General features: G+C 43.6%; 1 protein-coding gene across 2 annotated transcripts in view; it reads left to right on the top strand.

Moving 5' to 3' along the window:
* The window catches only part of CTPS2 (CTP synthase 2), a 101,603-nt gene extending 91,651 nt beyond the window's left edge, over positions 1-9,952 (top strand). For both annotated transcript variants that reach the window (XM_080794709.1, XM_080794710.1), the window contains exons 18-19: positions 8,351-8,461; positions 9,728-9,952. In XM_080794709.1, coding sequence (XP_080650835.1) covers positions 8,351-8,420 — 70 coding nt within the window. In that variant the 3' untranslated portion in view covers positions 8,421-8,461; positions 9,728-9,952. The remainder of the gene's footprint in view (positions 1-8,350; positions 8,462-9,727) is intronic.
* Positions 9,953-18,195: the final 8,243 nt, after the last annotated feature.

Genomic DNA, 18,195 nt, shown 5'->3' with positions numbered 1-18,195 from the left:
CGAACCCCACATCGGGCTCCCTGCTCAGTGGGGAGTCTGCTTCTCCCTCTCCCTCTGCCTACTGCTTCCCCTCTCTCACTCGAGCTCTCTGTCTCAAATAAATAAATAAAACCTTAAAAAAGAAGAAGTATAAGACCAGAATCTTAAGACATTTGAGCAGCATCATAGTCTCGGTTTTAGGATTCTGGATTTCATGCCTCCACCCAACATATACTACCTTTTGTGCAGAGAAATCATCTTCTTTGGCAAAACAGGAAGCGGTCTGGTACAGAAACAACAGGAGGGAAATTACTCAGTGATTCCCTAGATTTGCTTGACTTTTTCAGACCAAACTCAAAAGCTGAAACTACTTTTTTTTTTAAAGACTTTATTTATTTGACAGAGATCACAAGTAGGCAGAGAGGCAGGCAGAGAGAGAGAGGGGGAAGCAGGCTCCCCGCCGAGCAGAGAGCCCGATGCGGGGCTTGATCCCAGGACCCTGAGATCATGACCTGAGCCGAAGGCAGCGGCTTAACCCACTGAGCCACCCAGGCGCCCCAAAAGCTAAAACTACTTTATAATCAAAGGGCCCTAAAAGGAAGTTCACACCTGGAACCAGGTCTTTCCATTTCCCTATACCTCGTGTGCTCCTGGGATCTGAGTCCATTCTCTCCTTCATGCTTATCCTTCTCTCTCCATTTTTACCTGTGAATCCTGGCAGCAGCTGGGGAGAGAAGGCACCCATTTTCATTCACCATTGTCTCTAGATCTCTTCCGTGACTCTCTTCTGGGTTTCCTTCTAAGTGACACGCTGGCTTCCAGGGAATCTTCCAGGAAAGATTTTTGTGTTCTGTGGACTTCTAGATGTAACATGACAGAAAATTTTGAAAATAGAAAAAAAGGACCCATAAACCCACCAGCCTAACACACTGGGCTCATTTTTGAGTGTTTCCTTCCAATCTTTACTCTATATCCATATAGGACTCCTTTCATGGTTATAATCACTGTTCTGTGACCTCGCTCTTTTCTGCCTCAGTTTTTTTATAAAAGGGGCATGGTAATGGTGCCCACTTGACATGGTACCCACTTAATGAAGATTAAGTTTCAAACTAAATGTAAAGCACTTAGCACAGTGTCTGGTCTACGGTGGGAAATTATTATTATTATTTTTTTTTTTAAAGGAAGCTCTACACGTAACGTGGGGCCTGAACTCACAACCCCGAGATCAAGAGTCACGCACTCTACTGACTGAGCCAGCTAGGTGCCCCTAACTGGGAATTATTATTATTAATTTTACCTTAGTTCTGGTCTTCATCTCTTGCCTCCTACAAAGCTTCCTAACTGGGCTCTATGCCTCCAGCTTTCCTCTTCTCAATCCATTTTTCCTACATAATTTTGGAGTTTAAAACTCTCCGTGGCTTCCCTTGACTTAGAGAGTAAAATGCACACAAATCTGTAGGGAACTGTTTACAGTCCCTGGATCTCTGTAGAAGCTTTTAATGCCTTTGCCTTAGCTCACACCACTTTTGTGGCCCTTGATACACATTCCTGAAGTGCTTAGTGAGAGGTGAATGCCAATCTGTATCCTTTTAGGATGCTACTTCCTAACAGTGGGCATGGGAGGTGGGCGTGGCCTCTCTTTTGACTGTAGAGTGTGCATTTCTCCCTCTAAGGAATACTTATCCCCCTTGGGTACCTCTTTCTCTTTGACTAGAAAGGTAAGATACTCTTTTCCCCCTGGATGTGCGTTTTCCAGCGCTATTTTAAACTTGGAATCACTGTGCCTATCTTTTTTTTAAAACTTCGGGCTGCATGGTTGATGATGCCAAGGGCCATTCTTGCAATATACGGTGTGTAGGGACCAAGGGTTGGCCACCCCAAGATGGGCCAGTTTAGCATAAAGATTATGTCAAGTTTGAAGGGGTTTGGGACAGGTCTTCTCAAAATATGCCACGTTGGCACATGGACTGTTTTGAGTTGAAGGCAATCGAGACCCTCAAGAGAAACCTGAGTCCCTCCATTTGTTTTCTGTTAATCTGTCTCTGTCACTTGGATTCTTAGGCCAGCGAGGAGTACCTTAAAGGGGACAGGAAATTTTTGCTCCCTGACAGGTACAAATAGTTGGTTTCTTTGGGGACAGTGTGGACGAGGAGAGCAGGTGCTATGGATTTGGTTTCTGGATTTGCTACTAACTGGGTAATATTTCCCAAGTCTCTACTCCCAAACTTCGGGATCTTCATGCATTTGTGCTGCACCAAAGAATAGTTGAGATGGTGCTTTGTAAATATTAAACCAATAGAAAAATACTACTTTTTCCCCTTTGTTACATTTCAAGCAAAAGCGAACTGGGGGAAAAAAGATTTTTTTTTTAACAGTTTTTTAAACACCTTTTAAAACAGCGCTACCTCCTCTTCTCCTGCCCCCATTATTTGTCACCAGCTGCATGCCTTGAGACTTCTTTCAGTAAAGTGCTGCTAATAAACCACATTTGAGTACACCTTCCCTTAGGGATTAAATGTTGATTAAAAGGTGCTCTTTATTGATGGTGGTTCGCTGCAAGGCTGATGACATACATGGTGCCAGCCGGGAATGGAGTTAATAGTGATAGAGACCACTGTGCTTTTAATGCCCTGCTGGGGTTGATTTCTACCATTTACTATTCAATGCAAAACTCATCAAAGCATACTAAGATTTTATTCCATTGCTCTTACATTTTATGGCTTCCAGGGGCTCTTTGAAAAGAAAGTAAGTATAGCAGTAACAATGCTTTGGAGAAAACTGTGTGCATGGCAACCTGTTTTAAAACATGCTTTTTCTACATGAAATCGATTTTTGATACAAAGTATTGTAGGAACTCATGCATGCTGGGAATCCTAAGCTGGCCATCAAAATTTTCTTTTTTTTTTTTAAGATTTATTTATTTATTTCGGGGCACCTGGGTGGCTCAGTGGGTTAGGCCTCTGCCTTTGGCTCAGGTCGTGATCTCGGGGTCCTGGGATCGAGCCCCGCTCTCTGCTCAGTGGGGAGCCTGCTTCTCTCTCTCTCTCTCTCTCTCTCTGCCTGCCTCTCTGCCTACTTGTGATCTCCCTGTCAAATAAATAAATAAATAAATCTTTTTTAAAAAAAAGATCTATTTATTTATTTGACAGACAGAGATCACAAGTAGGCAGAGAGGCAGGCAGAGAGATAGGGGGAAGCAGGCTCCCCGCAGAGCAGAGAGCCCGATGTGGGGCTCGATCCCAGGACCCTGGGACCATGACCTGAGCCGAAGGCAGAGGCTTTAACCCACTGAGCCACCCAGGTGCCCCTGGCCATCAAAATTTTCTAAAAAATTCCAACCACCTCTTTCTGTTAATGGAGAAGAAGTGGTTTAATGGCTGCCCCTGGGGTGGCCTAAAAAGTGGGAAATATGAGGCATTACTAAATCTTGTCCTAGTGCCTTGGAATATATATTTTCTTATATTGGGAATTTACTAGGAACCAGGAATCTTTGACAAACGAATGACTATAAGCAACCTTTTGTTTGTCAAAGAACCACACGTAGATTGTTGCAGTCAAGTCTCCTAAGTCAAGCCAGTGTTGTAAGGATAGAGATTCCCACGAGTCTCTGCTGGTGATTTTTATTTTCTCTAATAAAAAATAATATAGGGGGCATGTGGCGGGCTCAGTCCGTAGAGCATGTGACTCTTGACCTTGTGGTTGTGGGTTCAGGCCCCACACTGGGCTTGGAGCCTACTTTTTAAAAAAAGTATATATATATATGAACTTTTTAAAAAAGAGTGCTTCTGTTATTTGGGGGTGGGGCACATGAGACAACTGCCATGATTTTAACTAGCTATAGATAGCCAGACCTTAAAAAAATCTTTTTAGGGAGTGGCACGGAGAACCATTGCATGGTGATTATGGTTTTTTGTTGTTGCTGGGTTTTTTTGTTTGTTTGTTTTTGTTTTTCTTTGCTGTTTTTTTTTTTTATAAGTATGGTTTTGTTTTTTTTTTTAAGATTTTATTTATTTATTTGATAGACAGAGATCACAAGTAGGCAGAGAGGCAGGCAGAGAGAGAGGAGAAAGCAGGCTCTCCACGGAGCAGAGAGCCCAATGCGGGGCTCGATCCCAGGACCCTGGGATCATGACCTGAGCCGAAGGCAGAGGCTTTAACCCACTGAGCCACCCAGGCGCCCCTTTTTTTTGCTGTTCTTAATCATTATTCATTTGTTTTATTTTTTTTTAAGATTTTATTTATTTATTTGACAGATAGAGATCACAAGTAGGCAGAGAGGCAGGCAGAGAGAGAAGGGAGGAAGGAGGCTCCCTGCTGAGCAGAGAGTCCGATGTGGGGCTCGATCCCGGGATGCTGGGATCATGACCTGAGCCGAAGGCAGCGGCTTTAACCCACTGAGCCACCCAGGCGCCCCTATTCATTTGTTTTAAAATCAGTGCTATCCAATAGAACTTTCTGCAGTGATGGAAATGTTCTATAATCTGCACTGCCCAATGTGACAGTCACCAGCCGTACGTGACTATTTGTTGGGCAGTTAGTTGGGTCTGAGGAAGAGGGAATAAAGCAGTTGCTGGCCACGCCCTCGGAGCCACCCTTAAGGATTAACAGCTACACCTGCGGAGCCTTCTCTCCGCAGGTGTTCTAAGAGAGCGGGAAAGGCCTAGCCATGAGCTGGCTCAGAAGCCACAGGGGACTTCCAAGAGCTGAGCATGCGCAGAGAAGGCACAACTTGTCCTTGAGGTCACAGCAGAAGCTCCTTAGAAACTCATAAATATACAATACATAAATAAATACAAATATAACGGCAATGCATCATGGGTAGGCGCATGCGCAGAAGCGAAAATGTTGTATGACCACCGGCTGTCACTCAAACATATCCTTCAAAGCCAAATTTAAGGCAGAAAACAGGCTTAAAAGGATGCAGCCAGACCTTCTTGGGGCCATTGCCACTGTTGCTCTAGCAGTGACCTGCTTTCACTCTTGGAAGCGCACTGTACTCTACCTGCTTAATGAACTCTAGCTCCCCATTCTGGTCTCCGGTTTCCAGTTCTTCGGTGTATCTTGGGGAAGAAGCGAGCAACGCGGTAACATATTGAGCACTTAAACTGAAGCTTAATATGTGTGAGTGAGGCATGGAATTTTCAGTTCAATTCGGTTTTAATTGATTTAAAGGTAGATAGCGTCCCGCGGCTTGTGGCTACCATATTGGGCAGCGCCGGTTTAAAACGTCCGCTCCCCAAATATATCAAGATACACACCGATGGGTCTGTATTCTGTGGCATTTCATAAAGATTCGCGTGTAAGACCTTAATATCTAATGATTTTCCCTACTGAGAAATGTGTGTGCGCCACCCTTCTCTGTGTCCAGAGAAGATGATTTAGGGTTAGTCTTTTTTTTTTTTTTTTTATAATTTTATTTATTCATTTGACAGAGGAAAGATCACAAGTAGGCAGAGAGGCAGGCAGAGAGAGAGAGAGGAGGAAGCAGGCTCCCTGCTGCGCAGAGAACCCGATGTGGGGCTCGATCCCAGGACCCTGAGATCATGACCTGAGCCGAAGGCAGAGGCTTTAACCCACTGAGCCACCCAGGCGCCCCGATTTAGGGTTAGTCTTAAGACAGAGCTGAGATGTCACGAATTAAGTGAAAATATACTCAGACGAGTATATCTTATGACTGTTTATAGTTTGTTCCGTGTGAAACTAAAATGAACCCCTAAGCCCCGTGCAGGACAGAGTAGCGCTCACATTTTATTGGACATGTAGGAGCCACTGCTGTTCTGTGTGTGGTGGTGATCCACATTGTATTTCTAGGGGCGCCTGGGTGGCTCAGTGGGTTAAGCATCTGCCTTCGGCTCAGGTCATGATCTCAGGGTCCTGGGATCGAGCCCCACATCGGGCTCTTCGCTCAGGGGGGAGCCTCTTTCCTCTCCACCCCCCCCCACCCCGCCTGCCTTTCTGCCTACTCCTGATCTCTGTCAAATAAATAAAGAAAATCTTAAAAAAAAAAAAAAGGCACATTTTACTTCTAGCACTTGGTTCTTGCTGGCGCGTGGATCCCCTGAAATCAGGCCGTTGAGCAGGAATGCCTGTTCTAATGATTCTGTTCTTGAGCACCGTGGTTTAGTTCATTGTCCTACTTCTGGCCCCTGGCACACAGGAAAGAAAAATCAGCGAACCCGCTCATTTGCCTTAGAAATTAGTAAACTCGGGTGCCTGGGTGGCTCAGTGGGTTAAGCCGCTGCCTTCGGCTCAGGTCATGATCTCAGAGTCCTGGGATCAAGTCCCGCATCGGGCTCTCTGCTCGGCAGGGAGCCTGCTTCCCCCTCTCTCTCTCTGCCTCTGCCTGCCTCTGTCTACTGGGATCTCTCTCTGTCAAATAAATAATAAATAAAAATCTTTAAAAAAAAAAAAAAAAAAAAGAAATTAGTAAACTCAAGCCGAGTCTTCTCATGCCATTTGGAGGTGTCGTCAGAGTTTGGGGCAGCCAGCGGGCAGACAGAAAGGACAGCCACCAGGTTAGAAACAGACCCACCCCATGTCTGCCGGGTAAGGCGGGCAGGGAATTATCTGGGACAAGAAACAATTCTGAAAATCAGGCAATTGGCAGTTTTTGTGACTTCTTTATGTTTCGATGACTTTTTAAGAGATACCGTGTCATGAATATGTAACACTCATGAGCAACAACAGCTTACATTTTTATATCATCTTCAGAGTACGTTTAGACGTTCTCTTTTGGCCCTCATACCATCTTGGTGAGGTTGTAGGTATTGTTACTGTTTTTTTTTCTAGACTCTCAGGAGTCAAGTGACCAGTCCAGAGGTATGCGGCTAATAAACAGTACAACCAGGGGTGTAAGGGGGAGGATGTGGGCCCACCTTATTCCTCCCTGAGCTCCGAGGTCGGGAAGTAAGCAGGTGTAACGTCTGATGCCTGAGAGAATGGGATCTCCTTGGCTCTTCTACCTTCTTGCTTGTGGACTCAGGGGATATGCCCCCCAGGTGCCTGCTGGCGCATTTCAGCACTGCTTAGACTTGAGCTTGTGGCCTGGGTTGGCGTGATGGGGATGCTGGCCCCACCTCGAATGAGCTGTGTGCTGGGTGAGTCACCAAAACACCCCGACCTTCATTTCTTCTCCCCGAGGAAGTTGAGTGCAACTTCCAATTCCCTTTTTGTCGCCCAGAATCAGGACGGATTGACGTTTGTGTAATGAGAATGCATGGATAAGGAAGGACATATCAACTTTTGGGGGCAGTTTAAAAAAAAATTTTTTTTTTTAGTTATTCCTGTGTTTTCTTTTTTGGAAACCCTTTTGTAACAGAAGTGATTTTCCTGCTCTAAAATCTACGTAGGGGGTATCTTCTACTTGATTTGTTTTGAGGAGCTGTTGATTCGTGTTTAACATATCTTGTCTTTTCTGCCAATTCTTAATCCTCTTCTATCTACTCTCCATTCTCGAGCCCCGCCCCCACAGCCTTTCCAGTATTTTGTCCAAAAGTCAAGGAGGAGAGTGAGGTTGTCTTTTACATTCTTGTTGACGTATTTATTGATACTCGCTCAATGTGTTTAGAGTAAATCTTCGCTTCCTAACATGTCAGCAGAGGGTTTCTTCAGTTGTTCCCTTTCCTCCTTTAAAAAAAAAAAAAGTGGATTTTCATGGGTTATGGAATTCAGAGTTCTACCGCTATCCATCAGCAAAAAGTTGGTCAAGGCTAAGAATGGGTCAGGCATAAAATACTCACTTCCTGGCAATGTCATCTCCATAGGTCGGTAGAACTCCTGTGGAGTTGATCTACTTGCTGATTTATTTGGAACCAAGCAAGAAGAACCCCTGACCTGAGCCCATAGCTCAGGTTAAAACTACAGTTGCAGGGCTCTCTCATGGAGTAAGTGTACTTCTGAGGGATCGCGACATGGCAGCAGCCATGTCAGCCATTGGTCCTATTCTGAATACTACATGGGTCTCGAGGTAGTGGGAGCATCCCATAAAGCTTCTGATGTGAAAATAGCATAATTGTGCAAATAATTTCTCAAACCCTTGGGTGTATGAGAGTGTCTGTTGGAATGGCAAACTTTCATGCTGCTGGTCTACATTAGTGGTCTTTAGAAGATTATAAATAATCTAAATTGAAATGCTTGTATCAATTTTCTGAATAAGTTACTTCCAGCTTAAGAGGAAAGCAGGTGATCAGCTCCTCTGACAAAAGATCACCGTGTGTGGTTGGACTAACCTCTTTCTAGAAAGTGGTAGTACAATATCCCTTAGCATTTTCTCTGAGTGGAGATTAATTACGGAACGTGTTTGGAATTGTAAATAGAGTAATTGTCCAGGGTTTTTTTATACCTTGCTAAATGAGTTCCTCTTTTGACCTAGTGATAGATACAGCGATGCCAGTGATGACAGCTTTTCAGAGCCAAGAATAGCCGAGTTGGAAATAAGCTGAAAATAATACAGGACTTGGAATAATCAGGACTGCCTGTGAAGGTAAGATGGAAGTCTCTAGTATTCTCTGTTTGTCTTCCAGACAAGCTGTTGTCCTGGGGGAGAAGGGAGAGTTACAGGACTTGCCCTGCAGGATTTTGCTCTCGCAGGATGCTCCTATTTGCCCAGCACATGTAGCAAATAGGTGATCCCCAGGCATAGTTAGGACAGACCTGACAGCTGACCGTACTTTTGGGAAACCGGAATGCATCCGAGAAAGCCCGCAGTTAGCATGGGGAAAATGGAATGCACCTGAGGTCAGGAATAAATATGTAAGCTCACCTCTAAATGTGTATCCGGAGGCTAGAGTGGTTAGAGTTGTCAAAGATCAGCAAACTTGTTCTGTAAATGGCCAGATCATAAATATTTTAGGATTTGTGGGCCGTTCAGTCTCTGTTACAACTATTGTCCTTTGCCATTATGGGGGGAAGCTGGCGTAGACAGTATGTCAATGAATGGACATAGCTGTGTCCCAATAAAACTTCATTTACAAAAGCAGTTTGCTGAGCCCTGGTTTAGGTAATTCATGGAAAAGCAGATTTCTGGGGTGCCTGGGTGGCTCAGTGGGTTAAAGCCTCTGCCTTCAGCTCAGGTCATGATCCCAGGGTCCTGGGATCAAGCCCCGCATCGGGCTCTCTCCTCGGCGGGAAGCCTGCTTCCTCCTCTCTCTCTCTGCCTGCCTCTCTGCCTACCTGTGATCTCTGTCTGTCAAATAAATAAATAAAATCTGTAAAAAAAAAAAAAAAAAGAAAGAAAGAAAAGAAAAGCAGATTTCTTTGGATTTGTATGAAATAAAATGGTATTTTATTTCTTTGTAGGGAGATGCCAGAGACTGGCTGGGCTTCTGAGGGCAGCTCATTTCCCCCATGGTTCTTTCAGGCTTTCTGAGGGAGGATAGCAGCCTGGATAAGTTTATTAAATTCAAGCTCAGAGCCTGATACTGCCTGGGATAACTCTAGTGTTATGGCAGGCCTCGAAGTGGATGAGCAGCTCTCTTTTCACGGGACAGCAGCTTCTGGAAAATGTGTAAAGAGTTAATGGCTCCAGTATGAGCACTCTTCATATCACCTAGCGGCAGGATCTTCATGTTCCCCAGGGAAAGCATATCTCTCTCTATTTCGATTTGCCTCAAACATGGAGACCTTTAGGAGCAAACCAAAATGGCGCAAAGACTAGCTTGAGGTACTTACTTGAAAGACTTACATTATTCAGTTTCTGATGTTGTTAATACTTATATTCTTCTTCTTCTTCTTCTTCTTCTTTTTAAAGGCTCTGAAGTCACTGAAACCAGGATGAAGGAACTGTGTGAGGAAATCACCACACTCTTAAAGAATCACTCTGTTTTCCACCAAACATAAATGTAAAGCCTCGAAGGGGATCTAATAATAGATAAACCAGAACCAAGGGGCTACTTTCCTTTTCAGTCCAGAGGTGGCCTTTGGTTCTCACAAATTTCTGTAGCTGATTAAACTTTTCCCAGCAACCTCAAGGGGGAGAAAGCGTGTTTGTGTCTTGTCTGGCATATGGTGATGTCCCGGCCGTGATGGAGGATCCAGGTAACTGAGCCTTCACTGTGCTGTACGAGAGGGCTGGCAGGGCACACGCGACGGTGATTTTTGAGTCAAACAGGAGTCGTTCTGTGACCTGAAGCTCAAACACTGATTTGTGTGCTGCCCAAGCTTCTTTCAGTTTGTCACCATGTTTATTTTTAGTTAAAAGTAAAATTAAACAAGTCCAAGATGCGGAGGTAGGGAAAGGAAAACCTTCGTCACAGGCAGGCAGAACGTAACGGGGCATAAAAATATGTGTTATATATGTTATATTCATTGAGGCGGAATTCACGTAACATAGAATTAACCATTTTTTTATTTTTTATTTTTTTTAGAAAATTTCCATTTTATTATTTTTTAAAAGATTTTTTATATTTATTTCAGAGAGACAGAGAGAGCTTGGTGGTGGGGGAGGAGCAGAGTGAGAGGGAGAAACAGGCTTCCCACTGAGCAGGGAACTGATGAGGGGCTCAATCCCAGGACCCTGGGATCATGACCTGAGCCGAATGTGGTAGATGTTTAACCAACTGAGCCACCCAGGCGTCCCTAGAATTAACCATTTGAAAAATTCTGTTTATTTATTTATTTCTGTATTTTATTTATTTTTAATTAACATGTAATGTATTTGTTTCAGGGGTACATGTCTGTGAATCATCAGTCTTACACAATTCACAGCACTCACCATAGCACATACGCTCCCCAATGTCTATCACCCAGCACCCCCAACCCTCCCACCTCCTCCCCTCCAGCAACCCTCAATTTGTTTCTCGAGATTAAGAGTCTCTTATGGTTTGTCTCCCTCTCTGTTTTCATCTTGTTTCATTTTTCCCTCCCTTCCCCCATGATCCTCTGCCTTGTTTCTCAAATTCCTCATATCAGGGAGATCATATGATAATTGTCGTTCTCTGGTTGACTTATTTTGCTCAGCGTAATACCCTCTAGTTCCATCCACATCATGGCAAATGGCAAGATTTCATTTCTTTCGATGGCTGCATAGTATTCCATTGTATATATACACCACATCTTCTTTATCCATTCATCTGTTGTTGGACATCTGGATATCTTGGCTCTTTCCATGGTTTCCTACTGTGGACATTGCTGCTATAAACATTGGGGTGCACGTGCCCCTTCGGATCACTACATTTGTATCTTTGGGGTAAATACCCAGTAGTGTGATTGCTGGGTCATAGGCTAGCTCTATTTTCAACTTTTTTTTTTTTTAAGATTTTATTTATTTATTTGACAGAGATCACAAGTAGGCAGAGAGGCAGGCAGAAAGAGAGGAGGAAGCAGGCTCCCTGCTGAGCAGAGGGCCTGATTTGGGGCTCGATCCCAGGACCCTGAGACCATGACCTGAGCTGAAGGCAGAGGCTTAACCCATTGAGCCACCCAGGTGCCCCTATTTTCAACTTTTTGAGGAACCTCCATGCTGTTTTCCAGAGTGGCTGCACCAGCTTGCATTCCCACCAAGAGTGTAGGAGGGTTCACCTTTCTCCACATCCTCGCCAACATCTGTCATTTCCTGACTGGTTAATTTTAGCCATTCTGACTGGTGTGAGGTGGTGTCTCACTGTTCATACAGTTGATGCTCTTCTTCTCTTCGATCTCCTGTTGAGTTCGTAGGTGTTCAGAATGGTTTGATAAATATCTAGCTGAATTCCTGGGACCAGACAAAATTTAGGTCTCCTACTCATCTGCCATCTTGGAGCCCCTCCTCCACCACTATATTATATTATATTATATTATATTTATTTATTTATTTATTAAAGATTTTATTTATTTATTTGACAGACAGAGGTCACAAGTAGGCAGAGAGGCAGGCAGAGAGAGAGGAAGGGAAGCAGACTCCCCGCTGAGCAGAGAGCCCGATGCGGGGCTCGATCCCAGGACCCTGAGATCATGGCCTGCGCCAAAGGCAGAGGCTTTAACCCACTGAGCCACTCAGGCGCCCCTATTTTATTTATTTAAAAAATATTTTTATTTATTTGAAAGAGAGAGAGCAAGAGAGAGTGCAGAGGGAGAGGTAGAAGCAGGCTCCCCACTGAGCAGGAAGCCTGACGTGGGACTCCATCTCAGGACCCAGGATCATGACCTGAGCTGTAGGCGGACACTTAACAGAATGAACCACCCAGGCATCCCTAGAATTAAGCATTATAAAGTGAACAGTTCAGGTGCATCAGGTATGTTTACAACATTGTGGGACCAGCACCAATCTCCGGGCTGCTTCCTGACGCCCCCATTGAATGTGCTGGAGAGGACAGTTGTTGCTCACATCTGAGCTTCCGCTTCCCAACACTAACTTAAATTTTTTAACTGCCCGGTTAATTTTTTTGAGTGTGGCTGTCTTTGGCCTTTTAACATTTTTCACTTCACACTGAAAGGTGCTACAGTGTTATTTTGTAAGATGCTACAGAAAATTCACCTACCAAACCCAGGCAGAAGTGACATGAATAATTATGGTAAATAAAAATATTAAAGAGCTTTAGGGTTCCACTTGTGAAAATTATAACTTAGAGATCACTAGAGGCTCCAGATGAAAAGCCCACAAGGTATCTTAAAAGCTGGAATAGGCCTCATAGAGAGAGGGACTAAAGCACTGGGGACATACTTTAACATCACAAAGGGGTAATCTGGCTTAAATGGAAGTTTTTGATTGTGATGATTATGATTCCTAAAGTCACTTACATCCCAGTGCTTTCACTGTGGGCTAATGGTGCATGTAAATAGGATGAGAATAAGGACACTTAAAAACAGTGAAGGAGTCCTTCTGTTGTTACTACAGGAGGTTTTTCTCTTTTGGAGACATCCCTTGAACTTGGAACCCACTGAAGGCCTCATGGTACTAGCATGGCTGCTCAGGATAGTGGAGCAGCCACGGGACATGAACCCACAGGAAGTTATTATAAATCATTCATTCGAGAAATGTATCTGAGCCCTCAGCAGGAGCCACAAATGGTATCAGGTGCTGGGGAAAGCAAAGGGGAGCAAAATTTGCCCTTGTGGGTGTCCTGGGTAGGCTGCCCTGAGATGAGTTAAAAGTCATCAAAACCCGGGGCGCCTGGGTGGCTCAGTGGGTTAAAGCCTCTGCCTTCGGCTCAGGTCATGATCCCAGGGTCCTGGGATCCAGCCCCGCATCGGGCTCTCTGCTCAGCGGGGAGCCTGCTTCCTCCTCTCTCTGCCTGCCTCTCTGCCTGCTTGTGATCTCTGTCTGTCAAATAAATAAATAAAATCTTAAAAAAAAAAAAAAGTCATCAAAACCCAAAAGCTCTCTGCCTGCCCTTCAACTGCCTAATTTCACATTGGAAAGGAGAGCCTGTACTAGGAAGAAAGCTATTAACAGAGACTCCCTTATATCTAAAAACCTTATCTGCATAATAGGGCAACTTTGTTTTTCAAAACATCTCCTTTTGCTTTCCTGCTAATGACCTCTCTCCACTTCGTGCCCTCAGACCCCCTCCACCTCTCCCTAGCTCCTGTAAACTTCTGTGTTGCCTCCTTGTCTTTGGAATTTCCACGTCTGTGTGGCTTCTCCTTAAGTATGCTATTAAATTTGATTTTCTCCTGTTAATCTGTCTCGTGTCAATTTGATTCTTAGTCCAGCTAGAAGGACGTTGAAGGGCAGAGGAAGGTCTTACTCCCCAACACCCCCAAAATTAGTCTCTTTGGTATAAGAATTAGTTTAGGCTGATTTTAAAGAAATAACAGACATAGGAAAAGCTCTGAAAACTGAGGAGAAGTTACCATTTGTGTACAGGAGGTATATGGGTTATTAAACTGTTCTTTTTTTTTTTTCTTGTTAATCGGTTTTTATTTTTATTTACTTATTTTTTTTAAGTTCAGGGGGTATCTTCTATCCCAGGCTTTGGTGGAAATAGAACATGAACTTGGTGAGCTTTAGTCTTTAAGGTTCATGTCCATGAGGATCTCTGAAACATGGTGGCAGAAAAATGGATACCATTCAGTTTTCTCTCTCTGGGATGGGGCTCACTTTCCATCCTGGTAGCTTCCTTGGTACTACCATCTCCTTTGAGAAGAATACTAGTGACAAGCTGGGGGATCCAGGTGGCACTGTGTGATTACATAGTTCATTTTTAAGCCTTACTGTCAAGTTTTAAACTTCCCATCTTTTCCTTGAACAAGAAATTGTTTTCAAAATCGATGTATTGTTGTTGATTTGTTCTCCCTGGGGGAGACAATGCTTTCAGTGAATATGCTGAGCGTGTTCGATATTGAGAGTAAGATAAAAGCCTAAAACCTGGAGGCTGGTGTCCGTCTACCAGGAAACTACACATTTCCACGCTGAATCACCCTCTCAAGGGGCTTCTGTGAACTCGAGAAACCTCATCACATGCCACGGGGCCAAGATGAAACTACTTGTTATAATGGGCACGTCTGTAGAGAATTTAATGGCAAGAGGTTAATATCATTTGAAACTATCTAAATTTCTGGAGTTGTAATTTTTGAATTTATTTGCACATATATGTGATTTATTTATTTATTTGTAGAGAGCGAGAGAGCACGCGCAGGAGGGGCAGAGGGAGAGGGAGAGAGGATATCAAGCAGACTCCCCGCTGAGGAGAACCCAGTGTGGAGCTGGATCTCACAACACTGGGATCATAACCTGAGCCGAAACCAAGAGTTGGAGGCTTAACCAACTGCACCATCCAGGTGCCCCTGCACAAGTATATGTTGTTTAAATGTCAAACTTGACAAGTACGAAGACTCAGAAGTAATTTTTTTTTTTAAGATTTTATTTATTTATTTGAGAGAGAGCGAGAGGGAGAGAGAAAGAGTGCACCGGCAAGCACTGAGGGACAGTGAGAAGGAGAAGCAGACGTCCAAATGAGCAGGGTACCCGACGCGGGGCTCGATCCCAGGACCCTGAGGTCATGACCTGAGCCGATGGCAGACTCTTTTTTTTTTTTTTTTTAAATATTTTATTTATTTATTTGACACAGAGAGAGGGATCACAAGTAGGCAGGGCAGCACACAGAGAGAGAGCGAGGGGGAAGCAGGCTCCCCGCTGAGCAGAGATCCCGATGTGGGGCTTGATCCTAGGACCCTGAGATCATGACCTGAGCTGAAGGCAGAGGCATAACCCACTGAGCCACCCAGGAGCCCCCGATGGCAGACTCTTAACCAATGGAGTCACCCAGGTGCCCTCCAGAAGTAATTTTCCACCCAGAATGTGACTTCTTTGATTCATACCAGGAAGATTTCTGATAGGATGAGAGGTATTTATTTATTTATTTATTTATTTATTTATATTGACATACAACGTATTATATTTTTGAGGGGTACAGGTCTGTGATTCATTAGTCTTATACAATTCACAGCACTTGCCATAGCACATACCCTCCCCAATGACCATCACCCAGCACCCCCATCCCTCCCACCCCATCCCCTCTAACAACCCTCTGTTTGTTTCCTGAGATTCTCTTATGGTTTGTCTCCCTCTCTGTTTTCATCTTGTTTCATTTTTCCCTTCCTTCCCCTATGATCTTTTGTCTTGTTTCTCAAATTCCTTATATCAGTGAGATCATATGATAATTGTGTTTCTCTAATTGACTGATTTCACTTAGCATAATACCCTCTACTTCCATCCATGTCATTGTAAATGGCAAGATTTCCATTTTTGATGGCTCCATAGTATTCCAGTGTGCGTGTGTGTGCGTGTGTGTATGTGTGTGTGTGTGTGTGAGAGAGAGAGAGAGTGAGTGTATCACATCCTCTTTATCCATTCATCTGTTGATGGACATCTAGGCTCTTTCCATAGTTTGGCTATTGTGGACATTGTTGCTATAAACATTGGGGTGTATGTGCCCCTTCGGATCACTACATTTGTATCTTTAGGGTAAATACCCAGTAGTGCAATGACTGGGTTGTAGGGTAGCTCTATTTTCAACTTTGCTTTTTTAAAAGATTTTATTTATTTATTTGACAGAGATCACAAGTAGGCAGAAAGGCAGGCGTGGGGGGTGGAGCAGGCTCCCCGCTGAGCAGAGGGCCTGATTCGAGGCTCGATCCCAGCACCCTAGGATCATGACCTGAGCCAAAGGCAGAGGCTTTAACCCACTGAGCCACTCAGGCGCCCCTATTTTCAACTTTTTGAGGAACCTCCATACTGTTTTCCAGAGTTGTTGCACCAGCTTGCATTCCCACCAACAGTTTAGGAGGGTTCCCCTTTCGCTGCATCCTTGCCAACATCTGTCATTTCCTGACTTGTTAATTTTAGCCATTCTGACTGGTGTGAGGTGGTATAGTATTGTGGTTTTGATTTGTATTTCCCTGATGTCGAGCACTTTTTCATGTGTCTGTTGGCCATTTGGATGTCTTCTTTGGTCTGTTCATGTGTTCTGTCCATTTCTTAATTGGATTATTTGTTCTTTGGGTGTTGAGTTTGATAAGTTCTGTATAGATTTTGGATACTAGCCGTTTATCTGATATGTCATTTGCAAATATCTTCTCCCATTCTGTCAGTTGTCTTTTAGTTTTGTTGACTATTCCCTTTGCTGTCCAAAAGCTTTTCATCTTGGTAAAGTCCCTTCTTTCCCTTGCCTTTGGAGATGTTTCTAGGAAGAAGTTGTTGCAGCTGAGGTGAAAGAGGCTGTTGCCTGTGTTCTCCTCAAGGATTTGGATGGATTTCTGTCTCACATTTAGGTCTTTCATCTATTTTGAGTCTATTCTTGTGTGTGGTGTAGGGCAATGGTCCAGTTTCATTCTTCTGCATGTGGCTGTTCAATTTTCCCAACACCATTTGTTGAAGAGGCTGTCTTTTTTCTATTGGTCATTCTTTCCTGCTTTGTCGAAGATTAGTTGGCCATAGAGTTGAGGGTCTATTTCTGGGCTCTCTATTTTGTTCCATGGATCTATGTGTCTCTTTTTGTGCCAGTACCATCCTGTCTTGATGATGACAGCTTTGTAATAGAGCTTGAAGTCTGGAATTGTGATGCACCCAGCTTTGCTTTTCTTTTTCAACATTCCTCTGGCTATTCAGGGTCTTTTCTAGTTCCATACAAAATTTAGGATTATTTGTTCCATTTTTGTGAAAAGAATTGATGGTATTTTGATTAAGATTGCATTAAATGTGTTGGTTGCTCTAGGTAGCATAGACATTTTAACAATATTTATTCTTTCAATCCATGAGCATGGAACGTTTTTCCATTTCTTTGTGTCTTCCGCAATTTATTTCATGAGTATTATATAGTTTTCATAGTACTCTAAAGTTATGTGTGAGTACAGATTCTTTGTCTCTTTGGTTAGATTTTTTCCTAGGTATCTTATGGTTTTGGGTGCAATTGTCAATGGGGTTGACTCCTTAATTTCTCTTTCTTCTGTCTTGCTGTTGGTGTATAGAAATGCAACTGATTTCTGTGCATTGATTTTATATCCTGCCACTTTCCTGAATTCCTGTATGAGTCCTAGCAGTTTTGGGGTGGGGTCTTTTGGGTTTTCCACTTAAGGTATCATATCATCTGCAATGATTGAGAGTTTGACTTTTCCTTTGCTGATTAGGATGCCTTTGATTTCCTTTTGTTGTCTGATTGCTGAGGCTGGATGAGAGTTTTTCATGGCTTTTGAAACACATTTTTTTTTTTAGATTTATTTATTTATAAGAGAGAAAGAGCATGATCAAGGGGAGGGAAAGAAGCAGGCTCGCTGCTGAGCACAGTGGCCAACTGAGGGCTCAGTCCCAAGACCCTGAGATCATGACCTGAGCAGAAAGCAAGAGTGGGATGCTTAACTGACAGAGCCACCCAAAACTTTTGCTTTTCTGAGTGACTATCACAACTCCATGGTTTTATCCCATAAACTCCATGTTGTTTTTCTTCTGCTCTCCATTATCTTTCCTTTGTTCCAAGCTTCCTAAGCATAGCTGTTTAACTGGGGTTGAAGGGAGATCTGCTTTAACCTATTTAAGAATGAAGAAGTAAAAGTCATGATTGCACTTTATCGTTTGAAGGAGGCAGTATCTAAAGCAGGCGGGGGCAAACTATAGCCATAGGCTACATCCCTCCTAGTTTTGTCAGTAAAGTTTCATTGACACACAGCTGCACACACCTTTTTTTTTTTTTTTTTTTTTTTTGGCTATTGTCTATGGGTGCTTTCGTGCTGCAAGAGCAGAGCTGACTACTTGTTGGAGACCCACAAAGCCTAACACATTTACTCTCTGGTGCTTCGAAAAAT

The sequence above is a fragment of the Martes martes genome (genome assembly GCF_963455335.1).
Source record: "Martes martes genome assembly, chromosome: X".
NCBI classification, from domain to species: domain Eukaryota; kingdom Metazoa; phylum Chordata; class Mammalia; order Carnivora; family Mustelidae; genus Martes; species Martes martes.
Note: the sequence above shows the minus strand (reverse complement) of the source record. Positions and strands in the feature narration are given on the sequence as shown.